General features: G+C 39.2%; 1 protein-coding gene, 1 non-coding gene and 1 pseudogene across 2 annotated transcripts in view; 1 reads left to right on the top strand and 2 right to left on the bottom strand.

The window, feature by feature from the left end:
• Window positions 1-21,341, bottom strand: part of UBN2 (ubinuclein 2) — a 75,999-nt gene extending 54,658 nt beyond the window's left edge. Inside the window, exons 1-2 of the mRNA XM_028106299.1 lie at window positions 20,646-21,341; window positions 15,763-15,855 (exon numbers count right to left, since the gene is read on the bottom strand). Coding sequence (XP_027962100.1) covers window positions 15,763-15,855; window positions 20,646-21,125 — 573 coding nt within the window. The 5' untranslated portion in view covers window positions 21,126-21,341. The remainder of the gene's footprint in view (window positions 1-15,762; window positions 15,856-20,645) is intronic.
• On the bottom strand, window positions 5,310-5,361 carry LOC114211806 (U7 small nuclear RNA). Its single transcript, XR_003609840.1, has one exon. It is a non-coding gene; the product is annotated as a U7 small nuclear RNA (small nuclear RNA).
• LOC114211675 (ribonuclease MRP subunit p24 pseudogene) lies at window positions 12,257-12,886 on the top strand (annotated as a pseudogene).
• Window positions 21,342-23,146: the final 1,805 nt, after the last annotated feature.

The following is a 23,146-nucleotide window of genomic DNA, read 5'->3' as shown; positions in this document are numbered from 1 at the left end:
GGCTTGCCACTCGGCGGGAAGCCTGCTTCTCCCTCTCCCATTCCCCCCACTTGTGTTCCCTCTCTCACTGCGTCTCTCTCTGTCAAATAAATAAAATCTTAAAAATAAAATAAAATAAAATAAAAATGAAGTAGCAGAAAGAGAAATTAAGAAAACAATCTCATTTACAATTGCACCAAAAATAATAAAATACCAAGGAATAAACTTAACCAAGGAGGTGAAAGACCTGTACTCTGAAAACTATAAAATACTACTGAAAGAAATTGAAGATGATACAAATGGAAATATATGCCATGCTCACGGACTGGAAGAACAAATACTGTCAAAATGTCTATACTACCCAGAACAATCTACAGATTTAATGTAAACCTTATCGAAACACCAACAGCATTTTTCACAGAACTAGAACAATCCTAAAATTTGTATGGAACCACAAAAGACTCCAAATAGCCAAAGCAAATTTGAAAAAGAAAAACAAAGCTGGTGGTGTCACAATCCCCATTTCAAGTTATATTACAAAGCTGTAGTAATCAAAACAGTATGGTACTGGCACAAAAACAGACACATAGATCAATGGAACAGGACAGAAAGCTCAGAAAAAAACCCATGATTATATGGTCAATTAATCTTCAACAAAGGAGGCAAGAATATACAGTGGGAAACAGTCTCTTCAACAAATGGTGCTGGGAAAACTGGACAGCAACATGCAAAAGAATGAAACTGGATCACTTTCTTATACCATATACAAACACTCAAAATGGATTAAAGACCTTAATGTTGAGACCTGAAACCATAAACATACTAGAAGAGAGCACAGGCAATAATCTGACATCAGCCACTGCAGCATTTGTCTAGATCTGTCTCCTGAGGCAAGAAAAACAAAAACAAAAATAAACTACTGGGACTACATCAAAATGAAAAGCTTCTGCACAGCCAAGGAAACAATCAATAAAACAAAAAGACAACCTATTGAATGGGAGAAGATATTTGCAAATGACATATCCAGTAAGGGGTTAGTATCCAAAATGTATAAAGAACTTACACAACTCGACATCAAAAAAACCCCAAATAATCTAATTGAAAAAAGGGCAGAAGACATGCACAGACATTTCTCCAACAAAGACCTACAGATGGCCAACAGACACGTGAAAAGATGCTCAACATCACTCATCTTCAGGGAGATGCAAATCAAAATCACAATAAGACATCACTTCACACCTGTCAGAATGGCTAAAATAAAAAACACAAGAGACAAGCGTTGGCAAGGGTGCAGAGAAAAAGGAACCCTTGTGCACTGTTGGTGGGAATGCAAACTAGTGCAGCCACTCTGGAAAACAGTATGGAGGTTCCTCAAAATATTAAAAATAAAATTACCATATGATGCAGTAATTCCACTACTGGGTATTTACCTGGAGAACATGAAGACAGTAATTCAAAAAGATATATGCACCCCTATGTTTACTGCAGCATTATTTACAACAGCCAAATTATGGAAGCAGTCCAAGGGTCCATCAGTAGATGAACGGATAAAGAAGATGTAGTGTATATACACACCAACACACAGAGGAATATTACCCAGAAAAAGGATGAAATCTTGCCATTTGCAAGAACATGGATGGATCTAAACAGTAAAACGTTAAGTGAACTAAGTCAGTCAGAGAAAGACAAATACCGCATGATTTCACGCATATGTGAATTTAAGAAACAACAGAAATGAAGAAAAGGGGAAAAAAAGAGAGACAAACCAAAAAACAGACTTTTAACTATAGAGAGCAAACTGATAGTTACCAGAGGAGAGGTAGGGGGGAATGGGTGAAACAGGTGAAGGGAATTCAGAGTACACTTATCTTGATGACCACTGAGTAATATATAGGATTGCTGAATCATTATTTTGTACACCTGAAACTAATATAACACCAGATGTTAACTATACTGGAATTAAAATTTAAAAATTAAATTAAAAATAAATAAAAGTATGGGAGTTAAAATCATTATAGCAGGAATATAAGAATAAACATAAATGGACAACAATGTTCAGAAACTTAACCTAGTATGTAAGAACTTAACACAAGACAGGCAACATTATAACTCAGTGGAGAGTAATTAATAGATCAAATAAATGGAATTGAAGATACTTCTATCACCTATCAAATTATAAACTTTTTAAATTCTGGCAAAATGGAAAAGAAACAGGACCACTCAAGCACCGCTGGCAACAGTATAGCAGGAATCTCTTTTGGAAAGCAATCTGAAAGAATCTGCCAAGAACTCTGCCATACTCTTGCATGTTCTTCTTTTGCTTCTTCTTTATTTTCCAAACTTTCTATGAAGCATTAATGTCATAATGGAAATATACTAAAATAATTTCTAAAACCCTCTACCTTATTTGACCTGATTCTATATAAGCTGATTTTGAACTACTACTTAGATTCAAGAATATCTGTTAAGAACTTATGCTATATAGAAAGTAATATGCTTTTAACCAACTGAGCCACCCAGGCACCCCGCATTAGCACGTATTCTAAGTATAACTACTTATATTTCATATTTGACAAATGGGAAAAGCTAAAGCTTGGAAAGGGCAAATAACCTAAGATCACAGGGAAAGTAACTGAGCCAATCTTGAGCTCATGATTCCCTGACTTCAAAGTGCCATTCTATTAAAAGTTCTATAAAAGAAGGGTGCTTGGGTGGCTCAGTCGGTTGAGTGTCGGACTCTTGATTTCGGCTCAGGTCATGTCGTCAGGGTGGTAGAAGTGAGCACCAAATGGGGCCTCTGCACTTGGCGGGGAGTCTGCTTGAGATTCTCTTTCCCTCTGCCCCTCACCCCCACTCGCACTTGTTCTCTCTCTAAATAAACAAATCTTTTTTTTTTTTTTTTCTTTTAAGTTCCATAGGAGAAGTTATAGAATCTCTGGGGTTATTTTCCCACTTGGAGACATCTTAAACTCAACACCAAAAACTGAAACAGTGTCTCCACTGTCAGTCACCTCCAAATTAGCTTCTCCCACTTGACATTCCCACTTCATTCATTCTATTTTTCTGCCTTAAAACTCCATTGTTAGCTAAAATTAAAAAAGACTGCTGATACCAAATGTTCACAACAATGTGGAGCTAGTAAGGTCTCCTACATGGCTGGTGGAAAATGATACAGCCATCCTGAAAAACAGTTTGGCAGTTTCTTATAAAATTAAACCTACACTTTCCACATGACCTAACAATCCCACTATTGTTATTTAGTAAAGAAAAATGACAACATATGTTCACATAATGTTCAGAGCACCTATATTCATAGCAGCCAAAAATCAGAAACAACCCAATGCCCATCATCTAGTGAATGGATAAACTGTGATACACCCATATAAAAGGATTACTACGCAGCAATACAAGGGAAGGAACTGTTGATAACATGCAACACATGGCTGAATTCATGCTAGGGGGCCAGACACAAAAGACTTTAAGATTCCCATTTATAGAAAACTCTAGAAATGGCAAAACAAAGACAAAAAACCTATACTGACAAGAAGTAGATCTGAGATTGCCAGGGACCAGGGCTAAAGGGAGAGGATTATTTGTAGAGAGGTAAAAGGGAACTTTCTGGGAAGATGAAATTGTTCTAAATCATGTTTGTGGTAGTGGTTATATAACTGTGTAATTTGTCAAAATCCATAAAATTGCACAATTAAAATGAATTAATTGTATGTTCTTAAATTATCTTTCAATAGTGCTGATTTTTAGAACCCCTTGTGATGATTTTACTTCAACTCTCTCTCCACAAACCCTTGTTCATGTGAATATTCACACCTACAATTTCCTTTCCATTCCACCTGCCATTGCTATAATGTCGGCCATCGTTTTTCACTTAAATGTAATGAATGCCTTAATTTATCCTAACTTATCCTGCATAATATCATCTAGTATTTCTAAAATACCATTTCATATATCATTCCCCCGCTCAAAATGCTTCAGAAGCAACTCAACTATTATAAAATAAATCCAAAACCTTTAATATGGCATTAATTAAATGCCTTCAACATGTTGATTTAAACTACCTTTCCAATTTTTTCTTACAATTTTCCAACTGGAACACTTGGATCCATTCAATCTATCTGTCCACTCTCCTCCTAAACACACTTGTAAGCTTCTCTTTCCTCCACCTTCCCCTTACTGGGAATAATCTTACTCCTCCCTGAATTCTCCCACCCTTCCCAGCTAGTAAGTTTCAAATTTTTTTCTCCTTGATGCTTTCTACTTAAAATCAAAATGATCTTCTTCAGCTCTCCTAACACATTGTTTGTCTAGGCACAGCTAGCTGCCTGTAGACTTACCTAGGGAAAACTAAAATGCAAATAGGTTCTATCGGAATGGGCACAGAAGTACAAATAAATTAAGGCATAACTAGAGAGATTTAGGAACATTTAAGTCAAGTCAAGGTGGTCAGCAGTTACCACAGGGAAGTACAGCTGTTATGAATCCATAATATATGCAATAAAATGGCTAATTAAGTAAATGTGAATCAATTATAGTAAACAAAATGGCTAAAGCTTTACTTAACAGTAAAAGTATTAATCTTAATAATAATCCTTCTCAAAAAAGGATGTTACAAGTCTAAGATCTTCCCCAAGCATCCTATCAATTATAGCATAACAATAATGAAGGTATAAATTACATATACTATGACACATGCATTCAAGTTAACAGCCATTTTAAAGTAATGTGGCAGAGGAATATTTAATAATATAGAAGGCAACAAAAGCAGTTTACCAAATGCTATGTACCGTTCAGGCTATTCATAGAAAGGTAATATTCACTAAGCATGTGACAGTGTCCAACTTAATGGGTAATTGTGGAGATGACATTAAAATAACAAGATCTTGCTTTTTTTTTAATTGAACATGCTGTTTTTATTTATTTTTTAAAGATTTTATTTATTTATCTGACAGAGAGAGCGAGAGAGCACAAGCAGGGGGAGCAGTGGAAGGAGAGGGAGAAGCAGGCTTCCCGCCGAGCAAGGAGCCCGATGCGGGGCTCGATCCCAGGACCCTGGGATCATGACCTGAGCCGAAGGCACACGCTTAACCATCTGAGCCACCCAGGCGCCCCTTGCTTTTTTAATTCTCATACAAACAGTAGGATCTCATTTATGAGAAACACAACATAGCAATATATGCCTATAGATGTATATAAAATGCTCAAAGAATTTTAACAAGCAGATCACCATGGTTATTACCAATAGGGAAGGAATATAATTGGAGGCAGCGGTGAAGGAAGATTTTGGCTTAATATGTATCATTTGAATTTTTTTTTCTTTTGGTAGGAACTGGAAACCTGCTGGACAAATTGAAAAGAGCTGTAACACTTTGAATTTGTTTTTAATAATAGGAATGTATCCACGTGTTACTTGGATGATTAAAAATAATTTTTTTAAGTGCAAGAGAGCACTTTTGTAAGCACACAATCATTTTTAAAAGCCCTGAAAGGATACACATCCAACTATTAACAGTGGTTATGCCTGGCAGTGGGAGTATAGATGATTAGGTGATTTTTATTTTCTTCTATCTGTATTTATATATTCTTTTACAGGGAACAAAACCTTTGAAATATGAAATGCTTACATAAATACATCTTTAGGAAAAGAAACTCCAACAGTGATGATCTCTGAGGAGGGAACTGGTTAGGTGGGAGTCAGGAATAGGAGGGAGATTTACTTTACCTCATATTCCCTTTGTATCTTTTGAATTTTTGTTAAGTACATGTATTACCTATTCAGAATTTTATTTTCTTAGGTTTGGACCACCAAATGTTCAATACCACTGGGTTTTCACTCCGTATACGGTTCTGCTTCCTAGTCCCACTGTGGGGAAAGAGCTGTGGACAAGCTGTATTTGACACACTCACGCCTGAGGAGCTCTTTCTTAAATTCCTCCCCAACAGCCGGGGTTAAATAGTCTTTCCTCTACCTACCAATGGCTTTCTGCCAAAGCATTTACGGTCAGGCACGTCACAGTTCCTTCCTTCATCACAGAGGCCACCAGAGTATAGTTTTCTGGCCTCAATTTACTTTTCCTCATCTCCTACACTTCCTAGAAACACTTCTCCCTTGGCTTGCCCTTTCTGCCTCACCTCCGCTTTTCTATTCTCCACCCTCTAGTTCTCTAGTTTTCCAATTATGCTCAAGTCCAGTGATATGCAAATGGTATAAACTGAAACCAAACATTGGAGAACTGCCAAAAAGACTATTCACAAATATTAAAATTTCACCTAAAGGAATTCAAGATAAATTGGCAAAGGATTATATCACAGTGTCCTCCCCATTAGGCCTGTTTTGAACTGGTCTCTTTTCCAGCAGCCTTAGCATGGAGACTCCCTGCAGTAGAATCAAAGTCTTATTTGATAAATTCCCTGGACCTTTGCAGTTGTTGATGTTTCACAGTTTACACAATAAATGCCTCTGATAAAAACACAAAGTTTATTTCCCAAATTAAAGAAGAAAACCTTGAGTTCTGCTACACCTAAAATGAAGAACCCACTTTAAATCTATTCCCCTAGGGCACTGGTTTACTATGACTCAGATGAAAATGACTTACTGAATCATTAGTACCTGTTTAACCTGATAATCAGTGTTTCAAGCCAACGCTGTCTGATTACACTGTAACACTAACCTGGAAAACAAACAAGGGGCACCTGGGTGCCTCAGTCGGTTGAGCATCCAACTCTTGATTTTGGCTCAGGTGGTGATTTCTTCGGCCTTGAGATCAAGTCCCTACATGCTCAGCAGGAATCTGCTTGAACATTCTCTCCCTCTCCCCACCCACTGCTCTTTCTCTCTCTCTAAAATAAACAAATAAACCTTAGAAAGAAAAGAAAGAGGAGGGAGAGGGGCGCCTGGGTGGCTTCAGTCGGTTAAGCGGCTGCCTTTGGCTCAAGTCATGGTTCCGGGGTCCTGGGACCAAGCCCCGCATCGGGCTCCCTGCTCGGCGGGGAGCCTGCTTCTCCCTCTCCCTCTGCCTGTCTCTCTGCCTACTTGTTCTCTCTGTCAAATAAATAAATAAAATCTTTAAAAAAAAGAGAGAGATGTTCTTAGTACAGGACCCCCTCCCCCAGTGGCCTCCAGGTAACAAGAAACCTAACTAATAAGCAACGTTCATTGATCACCTATGGAAGACAGAGGAAGCCTGACACTGAATGCTAAGACTCCAGTCTTATAACTGAGAAGAAAATATCTCCTGGTCACCAAGCTTCCCTATTTGTCCCAGCCCAGTCACAACCTTATCCTTCTCCACTTATGTTGATTTTCTTAACCTAGCGATAGAAAAGAGAAGAAATTTAAGTCAGTGGAAAGACAACCAAGAGCTGACTTAACAGCACAGATACAGCATAAACAGATTTCTTTAATCACCACTTAGGATATAGGGCCTTCCTTCCAAATACCCTAAAACTGCTGATTCTCAATTGTTCCTAATGGATTTAAGGAAGTTGAAGAGAATTTTAACTAAAAGAGGCCAAGTAACTGAAAGGGCATGTCATGGCAAGTGATTACAACTGGTAACTGCAAACAAAACAAAACAAAACAAAAAAACTATTACTTAAGAATTCTTCCTTGCCCTGTATTTATAAACCCCCCAACCTCAGTTTGTTTTAAAAGGTTATAATGTTTTTGCTGTATTTGTAGTATCATACTATATATAGTAATGTTGTTGATCTATAAAGCTAAATACACTGGTACTTGTGCTTCATAAGTGGAATTTATTTTGTGGTGGTGTTAACAAGTATTTATCCAAACTGTTTTACTCAAAGTCCTACCATGTTGATCTATATGGACCAGACCCAACACAAGGCCAAAACATATAGAGGAAAACCAGCCAAGGAAGTTCCCAAGGAAGCACTAACCCCTCAGCAAGTGTAGATGATCATCTAATATGAGTAACTAGAGAATTCTTAAACCCCCTAGAAAGAGTGCATAAATGTTTTCTCACATCCACTGTGTCAGTCTCATATCTGAGGACGCTTCTTAAACAAGCCATAATATTTCAAGTATAAAAGCATATTTCCTTTCCACTCAACTGAGCAGTATTTACTGTGAAGAAGTCACTCACTGGAAATTACAGTTATTCCAAATATTGCCATTTTCTTATTGCAGCATTATTTACAGTAACCAAATTATGGAAGAAACCCAAGTGTCCATCAGCAGATGAATGAATAAGGAAGATATGGTGTATATATATATATACACACACATATACACACAATGGAAATTACTCAGCCATAAAAAAAAAAGAATGAAATCCTGCCATTTGGGACAACATGGATGGATCCAGAGGATATAATGCTAAGTGAAATAAGTCAATTAGAGAAAGATAATAAATGCTATATGATTTCACTCATATGTGGAATTTAAGAAACAAAAGAAATGAACAAAGGAAAAAAGAGGCACATCAACAGACTCTTAACCATAAAGGAACAAACTAATGATTACCAGAATGGGGGGGGGGTGGCTGAAATGGGTGAAGGGGATTAAAAGTACACTTATCATAATGAGCACTGAGTAAAGTACAGAATTGTTGAATTGCTGTATTATACACCTGAAACTAATATAACACTGTATGTTAAGTATACTGGAAATTAAATTAAAAGCTTTGCCATTCTTTAGAAAATATCAGCACAAAATCCATTTTAAAAGCCTTATAACAAGAAAATCAAGACTTTTTATAAATATACTTTGTTTTTGATTGAAAACAGTATTAACTCCATTTGAACAACTGCTTTTTTTAACTGCTTTATTTAGAAGACTGCTCAGAATTACTCTTATACCATCAAATCTACCTTTATCCTCCCTTTTAAAATAAATATGAAGCTATTAGGGCTCTGAGAGTTTAAAATTAAGCATTAAATGTGGTATTCAAAGTCCATATGGTAAAGTAAGTGAATTTTAAAGTCATAATATGATTTCAGAAATGCTAATAAATGCTTGGCAGAATACATGTCTTCCTATTCCATAGGTCATTCAGATTCAAACAGTCTTAGCTGAGCCACTGCTAGGCACTAGATACTGTGCTAAGCACTTTCATTTAGATTACTAAATTTATATCCAGTTCCAGAATAACATGATCTTTCAAGATGGCTGGGGTAACAGAGTGAGAAAAATCACTATAGGAAATCTTCCAACCAAATCTTCTAGGTTATTCTATGCCCTAGAAGGCTTAGGGAACAAGTACGAACAGTATTTGCTGATCTATGGTACATCCAGCCTCAGAAAAAGGATACACAATCTAGAAACCATCTAAAAACTGAGCTGGAAATTCAGGATATTCAGGAAAGTAGGATATTTAGCTTAAACATTTAGAGCCTTAAAATTGCCAATGAGGAAAAGAACACAAGTCTCTAAACTGTATCCTGCTTCCTTCCTATAGTGACCAACAAGAAAAACTTGGAGCCTATAGAGAAGTGTCCAAAGTTGGACTTAGCTCTGTAACAAGATTTATGTACATTAACTAATTCAGTATACTTTAGGTAAAATTAAGTACCAAAGAGTTGTATTGCTCTTTTCCCAAGAAAATACGTAGCAACTGATGCTGAACATGCACTGTCACATTACCTAAAGAATGACATAAGAGGAGACAAGACACAGGCAATAAAAACAGGACCGGATGGAGGGGAAAAAACTGTTCGATACAGGGTGCTATTTTTAATAATTTTATACTCCCTGTAATTTCTATTACTGCATTTCAACTACCAAGACTGCCTCCATCCTTCTTCCCCAAGCAACTGCTGCAAAAAAAAAAAAGGCACGTCCTAAGCTCCACGGCTCTCCTTCCTTCTCCCACTAGCGGCAGCCTGTTCCATGTCACACACACGACTCCTCTCCAGCACAAGCAATGGCTATGCATACTCACCACCACAGGAAGCCCAGAAACTTGCCTCCAGGCCTCCCACCACACCACTCAATTAGCTACTAACGTCACTTACAGACCCAGCCACCCCTCAGTGCATCTTATTTGTCCCCATATCTGGAAACCCCCAATGCAGTTTAACTTGCTCAGTTCTCTGAAACTTCCCGCAAATGCATTCTCCTCCACGATGGAAATGGCATGCCCTCCCACTTGTACCAACCACTCTGCTCACAGAAGAGAAGGGGCAGAATGTAAGCGTAGCTGGACTGATGAGTTAAATACATTAGAAAAAAAATAGTGAAGCAAGTACACCAATGTCTCCAGCTAGGGCTTGAGAGCTGGATGTGGCCCAGAGATGTTCTGTTTCGTCCAGCCGGTGTTTTAGGCCAATGTTTAAAAGTAAAAGAAAGAGGAAAATCCAGACTTCAGCCTTCTTTTGAGAAATGTAAAGATCTGGCAACCCTAAGCCCAGGTCCCTGCAAAGTGACAAGGGCTGGCACTGAGTAGCAGCTGTCCCCTAGTTCAGATAATCCCCCACTTTACTGTCCACCTGGCCTGCTTCACTGGTGGTTCAGTGGGCATGTGGGGGACATCTGACTTTGCTACTCCTGAACTACAGAACACTAAAGGATCTATTAGACGGTAAAGCATAGTCAATAAAGATCTTCAATGATTGTTTAAGAGTGATCTTTTGTGAGAGCACTGGACAAAGTGTCTTCTCCTCGTTCAGTTTTGGCCCAATGAGTTTCTTAAAGGACTCCAAATAATTTATTGTGGTCTTTAAGAAGACCCTAATAATGAAGAAGAACCTGTAAAGAATGACTGAAAGACTAAAGATAAAGGCCATTTGGAACAGAATGCCTGAACTAAACTAAAAGATCAAAATCCCGTGGGGTAGTCAGTTAATAAGAGATTAAAAAATCCCATACATGTTTATGTTACAAAGAATTTATGACATGTACAGAATAAGAACAGTTCTCTACAAGAGTGATATGTTTATTTATTTTAAAGATTTTATTTATTTGAGAGAGAGAATGAAATAGAGAGAGAGCATGAGAGAGGAGAGGGTCAGAGGGAGAAGCAGACTCCCTGCCGAGCAGGGAGCCTGATGCAGGACTCAATCCCGGGACTCCAGGATCATGACCTGAGCCCAAGGCAGTCGGTTAACCAACTGAGCCACCCAGGCACCCAAAAGTGATATGTTTAAATAAACAGGGTTTCTTATTTAGATAGCACTTTATTTATTTTTTTACAAGATTTTATTTATTTATTTGATGGGGGGAGAGAGACAGACAGACAGACAACGAGAGAGGGAACACAAGCAGGCGGGCGGGAGAGGGAGAAACAGGCTTCCCGCTGAGCAGGGAGCCAGATGCGGGGCTCGATTCCAGGACCCTGGGATCATGACCTGAGCCGAAGGCAGATGCTTAACAACTGAGCCACCCAGGTGCCCCTTAGATAGCACTTTAAATATTTCCAACATTAAAAATCTATTTTTTCATCTGACGTTGACAAAACCCCTGTGCTATAAATACAAAGTTGGCTAAGCAGATCTTGTTTTCCCCTCACAGATAGCAAAGCATAAAAAAGCCAAGAGCCTGTCCTAAGGTCACCCAGCTAGTTAATATGGCAAAAACAGGATCAGAATCCAGCTGTGTTAACTCATAATCCTGTGCTCCTTCCACTACAATACATTGTTGCTGCCTCTTATCCACTGGATATCCCACAAAGGCTAGAAAAGCTATTCCAGGGATTACAGAGAAATGTGGTTCCACAAGAGACTGGAAGAATCCATTCAATGACTCTGCACCAAAGTCTCCAAAATTCCTTCCAATTTCAAGAATGGAACTGGCCCTTCTACTCACTTTCAAATCCCCAGAGTCTTTCAATTCCATAGACATTGTTTGGTACTATATTTGTGTGTTGTATGTATGTCTCGTCCTCCCAATTATTTTGAAAGCTCCAAGAGAGAATGACTATCAAGACCCTTTGTATGTCCAATGTTAATGCTCAAACACTTTTTTTATATACAAAACTTAACAAAAAACTGCACCTCTTGTTCCAAGAAACAAAGAGCTAGATGTAACCTTAAGTGATTTTCAGAAATAATGACAAGAATATCTAAATTATAATATGAAGGAAACAAAAGTTAAGAGGAAAAGGTGGCTAGTTTTATGTTTTATAAGCCTCTAAGAATTAAGTCCTCTTTTTATCACTGCCAAAAAAATTTTTTTAAGGGAAATGTAACCTTGGTGTGTTAACATTTTGCAAGATTTTACATACAATATTTAAAACTTTATTTACTTAAAATACAAATAAACATAGCTCTTGTTGCTTGTCTTAGCGGCGTGGAGGTGGCAGTAACGATGAGGCAGAAGCACTACCTTGAGGCTGCGGCGCGGCAACTACACGGTAGCTGCCTGGGCCAGGCCCGCTATCTCCTATGATAACATAACTTTTGAAGGAACATGTCCATACTGTTTCCAGTTGCTGGTTTTGGATAACTCTCGAGTGTGCCTCAAACCCAAGTCCAAACTGACACCCAAAATACAAAAACTTCTTACCCGAGAGGCAAGAAATTATACACTCAGTTTTAAAGAAGCAAAAATTGTGAAAAAATACAAAGACTCCAAAAGTGTATTGTTGACTACTTGTAAAACATGCAACAGAGAACAGTTAAACATCATGGTAAAAGTAGAAGCTTTCTCTCAGCACTGAGGAGCAGTCCTTCCACTCCTACGAGCAAGCTCAGCCTGAAGACGCCAGAGAGAAAGACTCCGAGTTCTGCAGACTTGAATGAGAAGTGTGGTTCCAAAGGCAAGAGCCCAGCCTTGATATTCAGGACACCTACATCTGGACAGTCAGCACCCACTTGCTCCTCAAAGAATGTGAGCAAAACAAAGAAACACTTCTCTCAACTAAAAATGTTGCTGAGTCAGAGTGAATCCCAAAAGAATTCAAAGGTGGACTTCAGAAATTTCTTACTATCTTTGTAAAGGATGGGCTGTGGAAATAAATGTTTAATGCAATTTCTGAAACTAAAGTTAGTCAGAAAAACATCTTTCTTAAAACTTTTATTTGTTCTGGGGTACCGGGTTGGCTCAGTCAAATAAGCATCTGCCTTTGGCTCCGGTCATGATCTCAGGGTTCTAAGGATGGAGCCCCACGTTGGGCTCCCTGCTCAGCAGGGAGTCTGCTTCTACCTCCCCCAGCTTGTGCTCTCTCTCTCTCTCCCTTGCTCACTCTCAAATAAATAAATAAAATCTTAAAAAAAACCTCAAAAAAATACAAACATATAATATATGCATAAGTCTAAATAGACATATATAGACATCTGAATTTGCTACCACTGAACACCAAAAAAAACCTTAGTTGTTTAGGAGTCATCTTTTCTGACAGCCCAGAGCCTAGAGCTGGATGAAGCGTCTTCTTCCAGGTCACTTTTAGCTGGATATTTTTCTTACAAGGGTCCAAATAATTTGTTATAATATACCTATTTAATACCTATAATACTCATGGCAAATAAAGGCTTCAAGAGGTAGGACATTTTAAATCTCTACTTAGAATGGAAATAAAAGAGTAGCCAAAAGAAAAATCTAGAGAATTACAGCCCATTAATTTGAATTATAACAAGAGCAACATTTTATCCCTGCACAATGACAGTGCCTGGAGATATCCCAGTTATCTGGTGGAACTCAAGTTTACAGATCAACCAACTTCTTCAGAACATTGGTTTTTCCATGCCAAGTATGATCCAAGGGCTCTCCAAGATGATTTAATGCTAACTCTGAGGCAGTACATCACATACTGAATCACATTACTTATAGATTCATATGCTAGGAATTTTTCCATTTGCAAAGGACAATTCTAATCCTTAGTTTTAAAACCTAGGGAAAAATAAGCACTCTAATGTAGTGCTGGCGGGAATGGAAACTGGTAACTAAGGAACTGGTAATTTGGTAATATATACCCAAACTAAATAAACTAAATAAACACATAAATCTTTTGACCTAAAAATTCCACTTCTAGGAATCTGTCCAACAGATAAACTCACAAATGTGTGAAATGCCATGCTACTAAGTAATTTACTGTAGCACTATTTACAAAAGCAAATTTTTGGAAACTTAGATCATCTGGGGACTGGTTAAATAAACTGTGGTATGTCCACACAATGGAATACCATGCAGCCCTAAAAAGAGAGAGAGAGGAGAGAAAGAAGAAAGCTCTCTTTGTACTGATATGAAAAAATCTCCCAAGTTAGAGTAACTGAAAAGAAGAGCAGAACTGCATCTTCTGCAATGTGTAAAAGAGATGTGGGGGGGCAGTTAATACATGTGTATACAGAGATATACATAAACATCTCTAGAAGGACCCCCAAAAGCATTACATGCCTCTAGGAAGTGAGATTATCTGGGTAAACAACAGAATGAAAGATTTTTCACTCTATAATTTTTGAGTTCTGAACCATGTAAACATATTGCCTGGTTAAAACATTAAATTTCACCAACGTATTAGCTTGTATAAAAAAGCCATAGGGGTGCCTGGCTGGCTCAGTCAGTAAGGCATGTGACTCTTGGTCTTGGGGTCATGTGTTTAAACCCCACGCTGGGTGTAGAGATTACTTAAAAATAAAAATATATATATATATATATATATAAAAAGCCACAGTATGTTATGATTTATAATTTGAGAACATTATATTGTAATTAAACACTACAGTTTAAGTAACAACTTCTGCTACTTTTTCCATCAAAACACCGACCAGACCATCCCTAAAAGTATTATATAGTCACAGAATATAAAGCCAGGAGGAGGCTCGAAAAATCTTCAGAAAAAGAAAATTGGGGCCCAAAAAGGTTAAATAACTTCACCAAAGGACAATCTGCAGGTGGCAAAGTATGGCCTACAACCTGACCTACATTCCAAAGTATTCTCATACATTTCCCCTACCCCAAACAGATTCATTAGCACAAGGAGCCAACCACTGTCAACCAAGATCCCAGTTGCATCTGCAGGATAACAGGAATGACAGGGCTATGTAAGCTGGCCTCCTATCTCTGTGAGATACTTTTTAATGCTCAGAGAGGAACCAGAAGGGGTCTTGCTTTTCATGAGTTATGTTTCAGCGAAGTGTCATGGAGTAAAGCCATAGGATAAAGATGGGGAGGGAGGGAGCTTTCCTACAAACTCAGTTATCCTAGAAAATGTGAGAAAAGTGTTAAGCAACTTCACAATAAGGTAATTAGAATTCACTTTTACATTAAAACAAATATCTACATATGGCACAGGATGCAAAACGTACATGAATGTTTAAAGTAAACAAGATACTTTCAAAGAAATTCCATGCTGCTGCTGATTGCTTCTGATCCCAGAAATGTGTATGCTAGAAATACACACATTCATTCTCTTAAACTCAAAAGAGGCAGGAAGGCTTGAGAACTACTACACCAGAGGAATTAACGTAGCCTTCTCAATGGCAGTGGAAAAGGCAAAGGATTAGAGCTAGACAGACTGGCTATGCAGCCTGGTTCTTGCCACTGTGTGACCTTGAGCTCAGAGCCTCAGTTTCTTCATTTGTAAAATGTGGTCAATATTACTTACTATGTAGTTTTACTAGAAGGATGGGAGATAATATATGTTAAGCAAGTTGCCTGGACTCTAGAAGGAGTACAATAAATGATGGCTACTATTATGACCATCACAAACCTGTCAGAATCTTTGTCTAACCATTTATTTGGATTCAATTCATGAGAACAAAATAAGGTGGGCAATGGATGTTACAAGCCCTCCCAACCAGTCCCCAGGAGGAAAAAAAAAAAAAAAAAAACGCAGTAAGGTAAAATTACCTAAATGAAGAGTATATTATACTTACATATTTCATTTCAAACTTCTTAGCCAACATTTCCACTTCTTGCCTCTCTTGATGCTCATCATTAAATGGGTCTTCTGTGTGAATGGGCTTCTTCTGATTCAAAGTAAAGAGGAAAAGAAACAGAAGTACTAATATTACTTCAACTGGAGTTTAATGTATCCTTAAATTTAATAATTACAGTCAAATTTTCCAAATATTAACAAATAAGTTAGAAGCATTAAAAATAACTAGAAAGAAATGTTGGTTTGTAGCAAAAATACTTGCCGTTTTAATGGATTCTTACACATTCTCAAGTTTTTTGTTGGTTAAGAACTCAACAAATCATCTCCTCCTACAAAATGACCTATGGTCACCCCATCCAAAATAAAAAGGCCAAAAATTCCCCAAGAAAATTAGATAAAAATGAAAATCCCACTTATAACTCTAATTTGAGATCTTTCCCCCCAAAATAACTGCTTTGGTCAGGAAATGCTTCTCAAAGGATTGACGGGTTACTAATCGGCATCGACCCTGAATCATCCGCCCTGAGCTATCACGAGGGTATCTGTAGCCGCCACAGTCTTCTGCTGAGGCCCAGCATCAAAACCTCAATCTACAACCTCCTTCTTGTCCATGAATATTCATTCAGGGAGTACATACTACTCTTAAAGCTAGAAAAGTGAAAGCTGCAAATAGATTACATTACCGTGGCTTCCTTCTAGCAGGGGAGAATGAAAGTTTATCATAACACATGGTTTTAAAAAACCACACACACAGCTAGGATCCCACATTTACCATCTATTTACCAAAGCAAACAAAAAGATAAATCACATCGTTTATTCAAGTTTACTACTTTAGCAGACACCTTTCATAAAAATAGAGGTTTTCAATAAAAAAAAGGGAAAACAAGGAGCTGCGTATGAATAAAAATGCTACTTGTATCTAATTATGGACAACTGACAAAAAGTTAATCTTTTAAAAAAGGAAGGTTAATTGTTTTTACTGAAATAGCATCTTCACGTAATTAAAAATAAAGTATATTACAACTGAAAGACTGGATACAGATTTGGCTGAACCTGAAGAAAAAAATGCAGAAGGGACAAAGATCTGCACACTTGGGAAATGACACACTTCATCCTGGATATGAAGGCTGAGATACGATTAGTCTAAAAATATGACAGAAAAATATTTAAAGAATACAAACAATTCACAGACCTAAGGCATTACAATAAAGGGATACTCTCAAAGCTTAAAAAATTAATTTCAGAATCAATGTTTTAAATTATCTATTGGAATAAGTAATGTATTTACAGAATCCTTTATCCCAGAGTTATCAGTGGAATAAATATATATGACCCGAAAGGAATAAATAAACCAGCAGGAAGAGACCGATAATGAAATAAATACTAGGCATGTTCAGGGGATAGCCTTAACTTAAGACTAAAGGACAGTGAGCAACCACCATGCCTTGACATTATCAATTGTTGCTTCATGTCACTGTGAAGTCTAAATACAAGGTCTTATTACTGGCCTGCCTCATTTTATATGTGAAATATAAACACATGGACATATATTTTTTTAATAAGAATCACTTTAAATGCCATTATATAACATTCTGTATAGATTTTATAGAGGACTCAAGCATAAATCTGTTACTCTTGACAGTCTATAAAAATAGAGTTAAGAAAAGTGACTCATTTTTCTCTCATAGTTAAGAAATAAACCCCTACCCACAACCAAGGCTCTAAATGAGCTTCATGTTTTTCACATGAAAGGATAATCTGCAAATCAGTAAATATCAAAATTACCAACTACCCATAGGCAATAACATTATAATAATTTTGTCCTTTGATGTTAACTCATTAACACCATCTTCAGGAGATCTTTCACAAGTTATTGAAAATATGCAGTATGACAAGCAACGGAATAGCACAGAATTCTCTAACAGTATAATTACATTGACACTATAATCACTTATTCTTCTTTTTATAGTAAATGTTCAACTAACCACATTCACAAGTGGATGTTCTGGTTAACTGACTCTCTGGTTTACTATGAGTTAAACAAAATTACTTGCATATCAATTACTGCCAGAACTTATTTCTACACTGTGCTATTTTTCTTTAGTCAGAAATGGTGAACAAATTAATCTTTAAGGATAGAGACGACTGCAGTTCCTCAGTCATCATGCTGAACCATCTCACTCAGGGTTTAGTAGTCTACAGAGATAACAAAGTTAAAGGTTTAGCTACCCTGTGTCCTTAAAACCTGACAAGAAGGGGTTTTGTTTTTCATATTTTGCCACCATATGCTCATTTAACTGTGCTTTTCCTCATTAAAAAGAGTGTACAAAAAATTCTGATTGCACTCAGTTAATCAGGGTTTTACTGTTCATTTCATATTTATGAAGGGGGATGATTTAAATGCACCCCAATATAGGTGGTATTCACATGTGACAGATTTATAACTGTACCTATCAACTAAAATCTTATTCAGTAATAGATGGCTATTTCAAAATTCATAATCTTTTTTCTTTTCATTTTATACCATCTCTTTCCCTCCCCTTTCTACTCAAACTGTTACATGATAAATTGCTCAATTACAACAACTCAAAATTTAGACTATTTTGAAAATAGTGTAACATCCTTAAAAATAACTAGATTCTCCTTGAGAGGAAGAAAAACCAAATTTGGGAATCGCCACTCTGCAGATCAATTCTATTGGTCTCATTTTGCTTTTTTTGGTTTCTACTACTAGGATTTCCTTTCATGGAAATATCACAACTTCATTTACAGAAACGTTTTCTATAATTCCTTATGTAATAAATACGTTCATTGGGAGTAATCATTGGTAAATCTGGCAAAACTTGGTCGCAAAGGTACATTGTATAAACAATGGATTTTTTTAATTCAGAATACAACAAACGATATATGGTTGAATATACAAGAAAATTTGACCAATATACCTCTAAGTTGATAGTATAAATAGAAAAATTAAACTGAATTATCTTTGTCCTATTACAGGAAACTAGTAGTTCTGATATCAGATTAGCAAGGAAGGGTGTAAAAATTAACTTTTTTGTCATAATTAAAAGGTATGTATCTATTATTAATTTATCATGGCATGAATATCATAGCATCAAGAGGATCATAACAGAAATCTCTGTATTTCTACTATAACTCTCATTTGAGTTCATTTTGGCAGGATCCTCTAAATTTAAACTATACAATTTTAAGAAATTTTGTTTTACTAAGAATCGGTACTGGTATAGAAAGAAGTACTAATAAAATTACGTACAAGCACTTTGTGCATTAGCCTCCTCAATTGTAAAGTGGGGATAATGGTTCCTACCTCAAGGAGCTCTGCTGAACTAAATTCCGTAAGCCATACACCTTACTTAGAACTGTGTCTGGCATGCACACAGGAAGAATTCAATAAATGTTAGCTACCGTAATGTATTTACCCAAATATGATGCTTTTCATCCGTAATTTATAAAGTAGGTTAGGGAATAAAACTGCAAACTCACTTAGATTAGATCAAATACAATTTGAAAAATGCTCCAATCTACTATTTTCAAATGCTTTTGGAAAAAAAATAACATCGCATTTATAAATAGTAGGGGCACTAAAGTAGGTCTGAAGGACAAAATGTTTGTGGAAATGGCCAAAATGATCTCTACCCTTAACAATTCATTTTGCTTGCAAACACTTAGTAGTGATTTGACCACACAACAGCATTTGTAAATAACGATCAAAAGATTAATTGGCCTTAAAAGAAACAAAATCCAGTGACATTGTTTAATATTTTTAAACCAAAGTATCATTGTTTTAACTATAAAGATAGTTGAGAATGAAAACAAAACAAATGACTTCTGGAGTCCATTAGACCTGTGCTAAAGCAAAACGTAAGCGCATAATCTCTAAACAACAGAAGAAACTGTTCTCTTATTACTGTTACTCTATCATTTCCCTTTCTGGTTTACTTCTAAAGATCACCAAAACCTACAATAAAAATTACAATTACCAACAAACCTCTCCTATTACTGTTGTTCACCAGTTCCATCAAAGGCATACCTATATATTTTCAACAGTTCCTAAAAATTCAAAGCTGTTTTTCATCGTTCTCCAAACGATATGTATTTTGATATACACTCAAAATAAGAGAGTACGACGGTAGGCGCCAAATAAAACAGGAGACACCTTCCCATTCAATTACAGTAAAAACAAACTCTAGAGAAAACAAAGCTAAGTACGTGTACCAATACCAAGGTGAGAGAGAAAAATAAGTAACCAAGTAACTAATCCGCTTCTTCATTCCTAGAGTGGAATCCTTAGTCTGAAAAATTTTAGATTACTTTCAAATACCCTTCAATTAAGAGAAATACCCCCACGCTCGCAAGCACATCTCGGCGCCAAGCTTAACAAATAGTGATGAAGAGGAAGATGATATGGAGGGGTTACACTATCTCGCTGCTTCGGATGGGGGGCGTGTCCCCCAAGGTTTTCTCTTCCTTTCTACTGGAACGACTGCTGGAGCTCCACAAGGAAAACCCAACCACGTAACTTGCAGAGCCCCCAAATTTTGCGTGGGGAGCAGAAAGGAGTAAATTCTGAGGTCTCGAAAGGTGCAGAGGAAAACCGGTTCCGAGCGGCATTTGGAGCGGGAGCACGAGGCGGGGGGGGGGGGTCGGTGAAGTCGGGGGGGAGCCTTGGCCAACCCTAGGGAGCAGGAGAAAAGCAGCACCAACCACTCGTCCCCCCCGCTCGGCCCCTGCCCCCTCCAGCCCACCCTCCCAGGCGACCTGAGACGCGCAAAGCCGGCGTCGGAAGGTGCGAACCACTGGGAGAGGCGGACGCGTCCTGAGGCTCCCAGGGGCTGGGGGGTGAGGGAGAATCCTCTGTACCCGTTGTTCTCCGCACAGCAGCAGCTCCGGGTAACTGAACTCCACGCAGCTCTCGTCGGTGGGATCCTTGAGCACCAGCTCCAGGCGCACTGTCTCCCTCGGCGGCCTCTGCTGCGGCTCGGCCCGGGAAGCCGACTCTCGCGGCGGGGGCGGCTGCAAGTGCAGCTGAGAGAGCGGCGGCGGCGGCGGCGGCGGCGGCTCGGGCCGCGGGGGCTCCCGCTGCAGCGACATGGGCGGCTCGGCGCGGCTGACCTCGCGCTGGGGGAGCGGTTTCTCCCGCGGCGGAGGCTGCGCGTCCGACCGGGGGGCAGCCTCCCGCGGGGCCGGCTGCTCCACCCGGGCCGGTTCGCGGTACGGCTGCGGCTCCAGCCGGGGGGGGTCGCGAGGGTATTCGGGCTCGCGTTCGGCCCCCGGGTAGTCGGCCTCGCGCCGCCTCACCGGTGACAGGCTGATAAACGCTACTCTGCGTGGCTCCGCCATCCCCACTGTTCTGGCCCTCTGCCTTCGCTCGAGCCGGCGCTCGGTTCTACGCCGAGTTGTTTGCCTGCCCGCCCTTCCTTTTGCTTTCCGTCGCTTTTATTCCCTCCACCACCCTCAGTCGTCTCTGCCGACGCCACCGTGAGTGCGGACCGTGCCCCCTTCCCCGCCACTATGTTCTGATGAGCTCCACCGCCATCGCCAGGGTCGCCGCAGCCGCCATGTTGGATCCCCCACATAAATAGAAGCAGGCCGCTGAGCGGGCGCATGCGCAGACAGGAGACGCTCGCGTCCACCGTCGTGGCTGTGGCTCAGTTTTCCTCTTTTCCTCCCAACAGTCTGGAGTCCAGACAGGTCAGCGGAAGTGACGCTGTGGCAGGGCCGGTTTCCTTGGAAACGAAGACGCCGTCTGCGCCCTTCCCAAAAAGGGAGGGGTCTGGGGTTTCCCGAGCTTCCCATTTGCACCCGGAAACCGGCGACGCATGTGGGGCTCAGCTAGGTGCAAGCGTCTGGATGTGCCTGGGACTGACCTAATCATGGCGCTGGGGCCCGTCGGGCACATACGTCCCGCGCTCGGGTCTAGAGAACTGGGGTTGTCAAGCAGGTTATTAGAGGCGGATACGGAGAAAGGGTTGAGGGACGCGAGGACCAGCCGCAGTGCCTGCCCGCCCAGCGCCCCGCAGCCCGAAGTATCGAGGGAAGAAAGGAAATGGCTAACTCCAGCCGGACTCGCCCTGCGGCTTCTCTCCGCAAGAGCGCAACACTGACTCCCACAGGCCTCCCTTTCCTAGACCGACTCCTGTTTTTCTCGCCCGGCCGCGGTGGGGAACGTGTGTGTCACGGTCCTAAAATGCTCAGTACCGTTTTGCAGTTGGGTGATTGAACGAGTAAATGAACAGTTCTGGGCTCGTCCATAAACTTTTGAAATTAACAGAAGACTTCTCAAGAGGATTTGGTGGTATTTTAGGGAACATACTCTCTGAAAGTGGAATCTGACCCATTTCGGGGTGGAGTGGAGCCTTGATTGGGAATGCCTTGTAGGCACACCTGTGATTAATTGGAATTCAGATTTAAAAGGATGAGAGTTTATTGCCCATTTTAATCCATTAAATGGAACGCAAATTTGAGGGCCCGCTCTCTGAATCCTGAAGAGAATTCATGCCTTCTGCTAATTTCATTAACCGGATAAACAATGTTAACACCTATTGATGAGTCAGTAGGAGGTCATAGACAAATTCTCAATTTTTTAACTGTTACTTTTACTAATTGTATGAAGATAGTGATGGCATGGATGACTCCAAAGGTCCCTCCCAGCTCTAAATTGCTATCATTTTTCCTTGGCGCTCTGTTTTATCTCCACTACCTTTGCAGTTGCTCCCATTCTGATTCTGCACTAGTGGTCTCATTTCTAGATTATTTTAGTAGCACTAAGTGACCTTTCTGTCCCCAGTCTCTTCCTGTCAGTCTTGCAATGGGACTATATTAATGCTTCTCAAACACGTTTTTGTTTTAAGATTTTATTTGGGAGAGAGAGAGAGAGAATCTGAAGCAGACTCTGCCCTGGGGTGGGGGATGGGGGGTGGGGGGGGTTGATCCCACAGCCCTGAGATCATGACCTGAGTGGAAATCAAGAGTTGGACACTTAACTGACTGAGCCACCCAGGTGCCCCTAAAACACATTTTTATTACACCATTATTTGTCCTAGCTGCAACTTACCTACAAAGTAAATTCTATACTTCATATGGAATGCATAGTCAATATCATCCACAGTTTAGCTCAGACAGCAAACTGGTGGTCTGTGGGTCAGATCATTCTGCAGGTGTGTTACTCTTCCAAAGTTATCTTGTAACTTCTAAGGCATTGTTTTTCCGACTTTTGAACCACAACTCACAGCGGGGAAATAGATTCTACACTGAAACCCAGTATACACACATATACGTGTCTGAAATACAAGTTTCACAAAATATATTGTGTAAAATAAAGGAAGAACAACAAAATTAATACAATGTAAATGTATTTTATA

Source organism: Eumetopias jubatus, unplaced genomic scaffold (genome assembly GCF_037043125.1).
Source record: "Eumetopias jubatus isolate StellerSeaLion01/CBP00866 unplaced genomic scaffold, mEumJub1_p1.0 scaffold_14, whole genome shotgun sequence".
Classification (NCBI taxonomy): domain Eukaryota; kingdom Metazoa; phylum Chordata; class Mammalia; order Carnivora; family Otariidae; genus Eumetopias; species Eumetopias jubatus.
The sequence above is the reverse complement of the archived record's forward strand: the minus strand, read 5'-3'. Positions and strand labels throughout refer to the sequence as shown.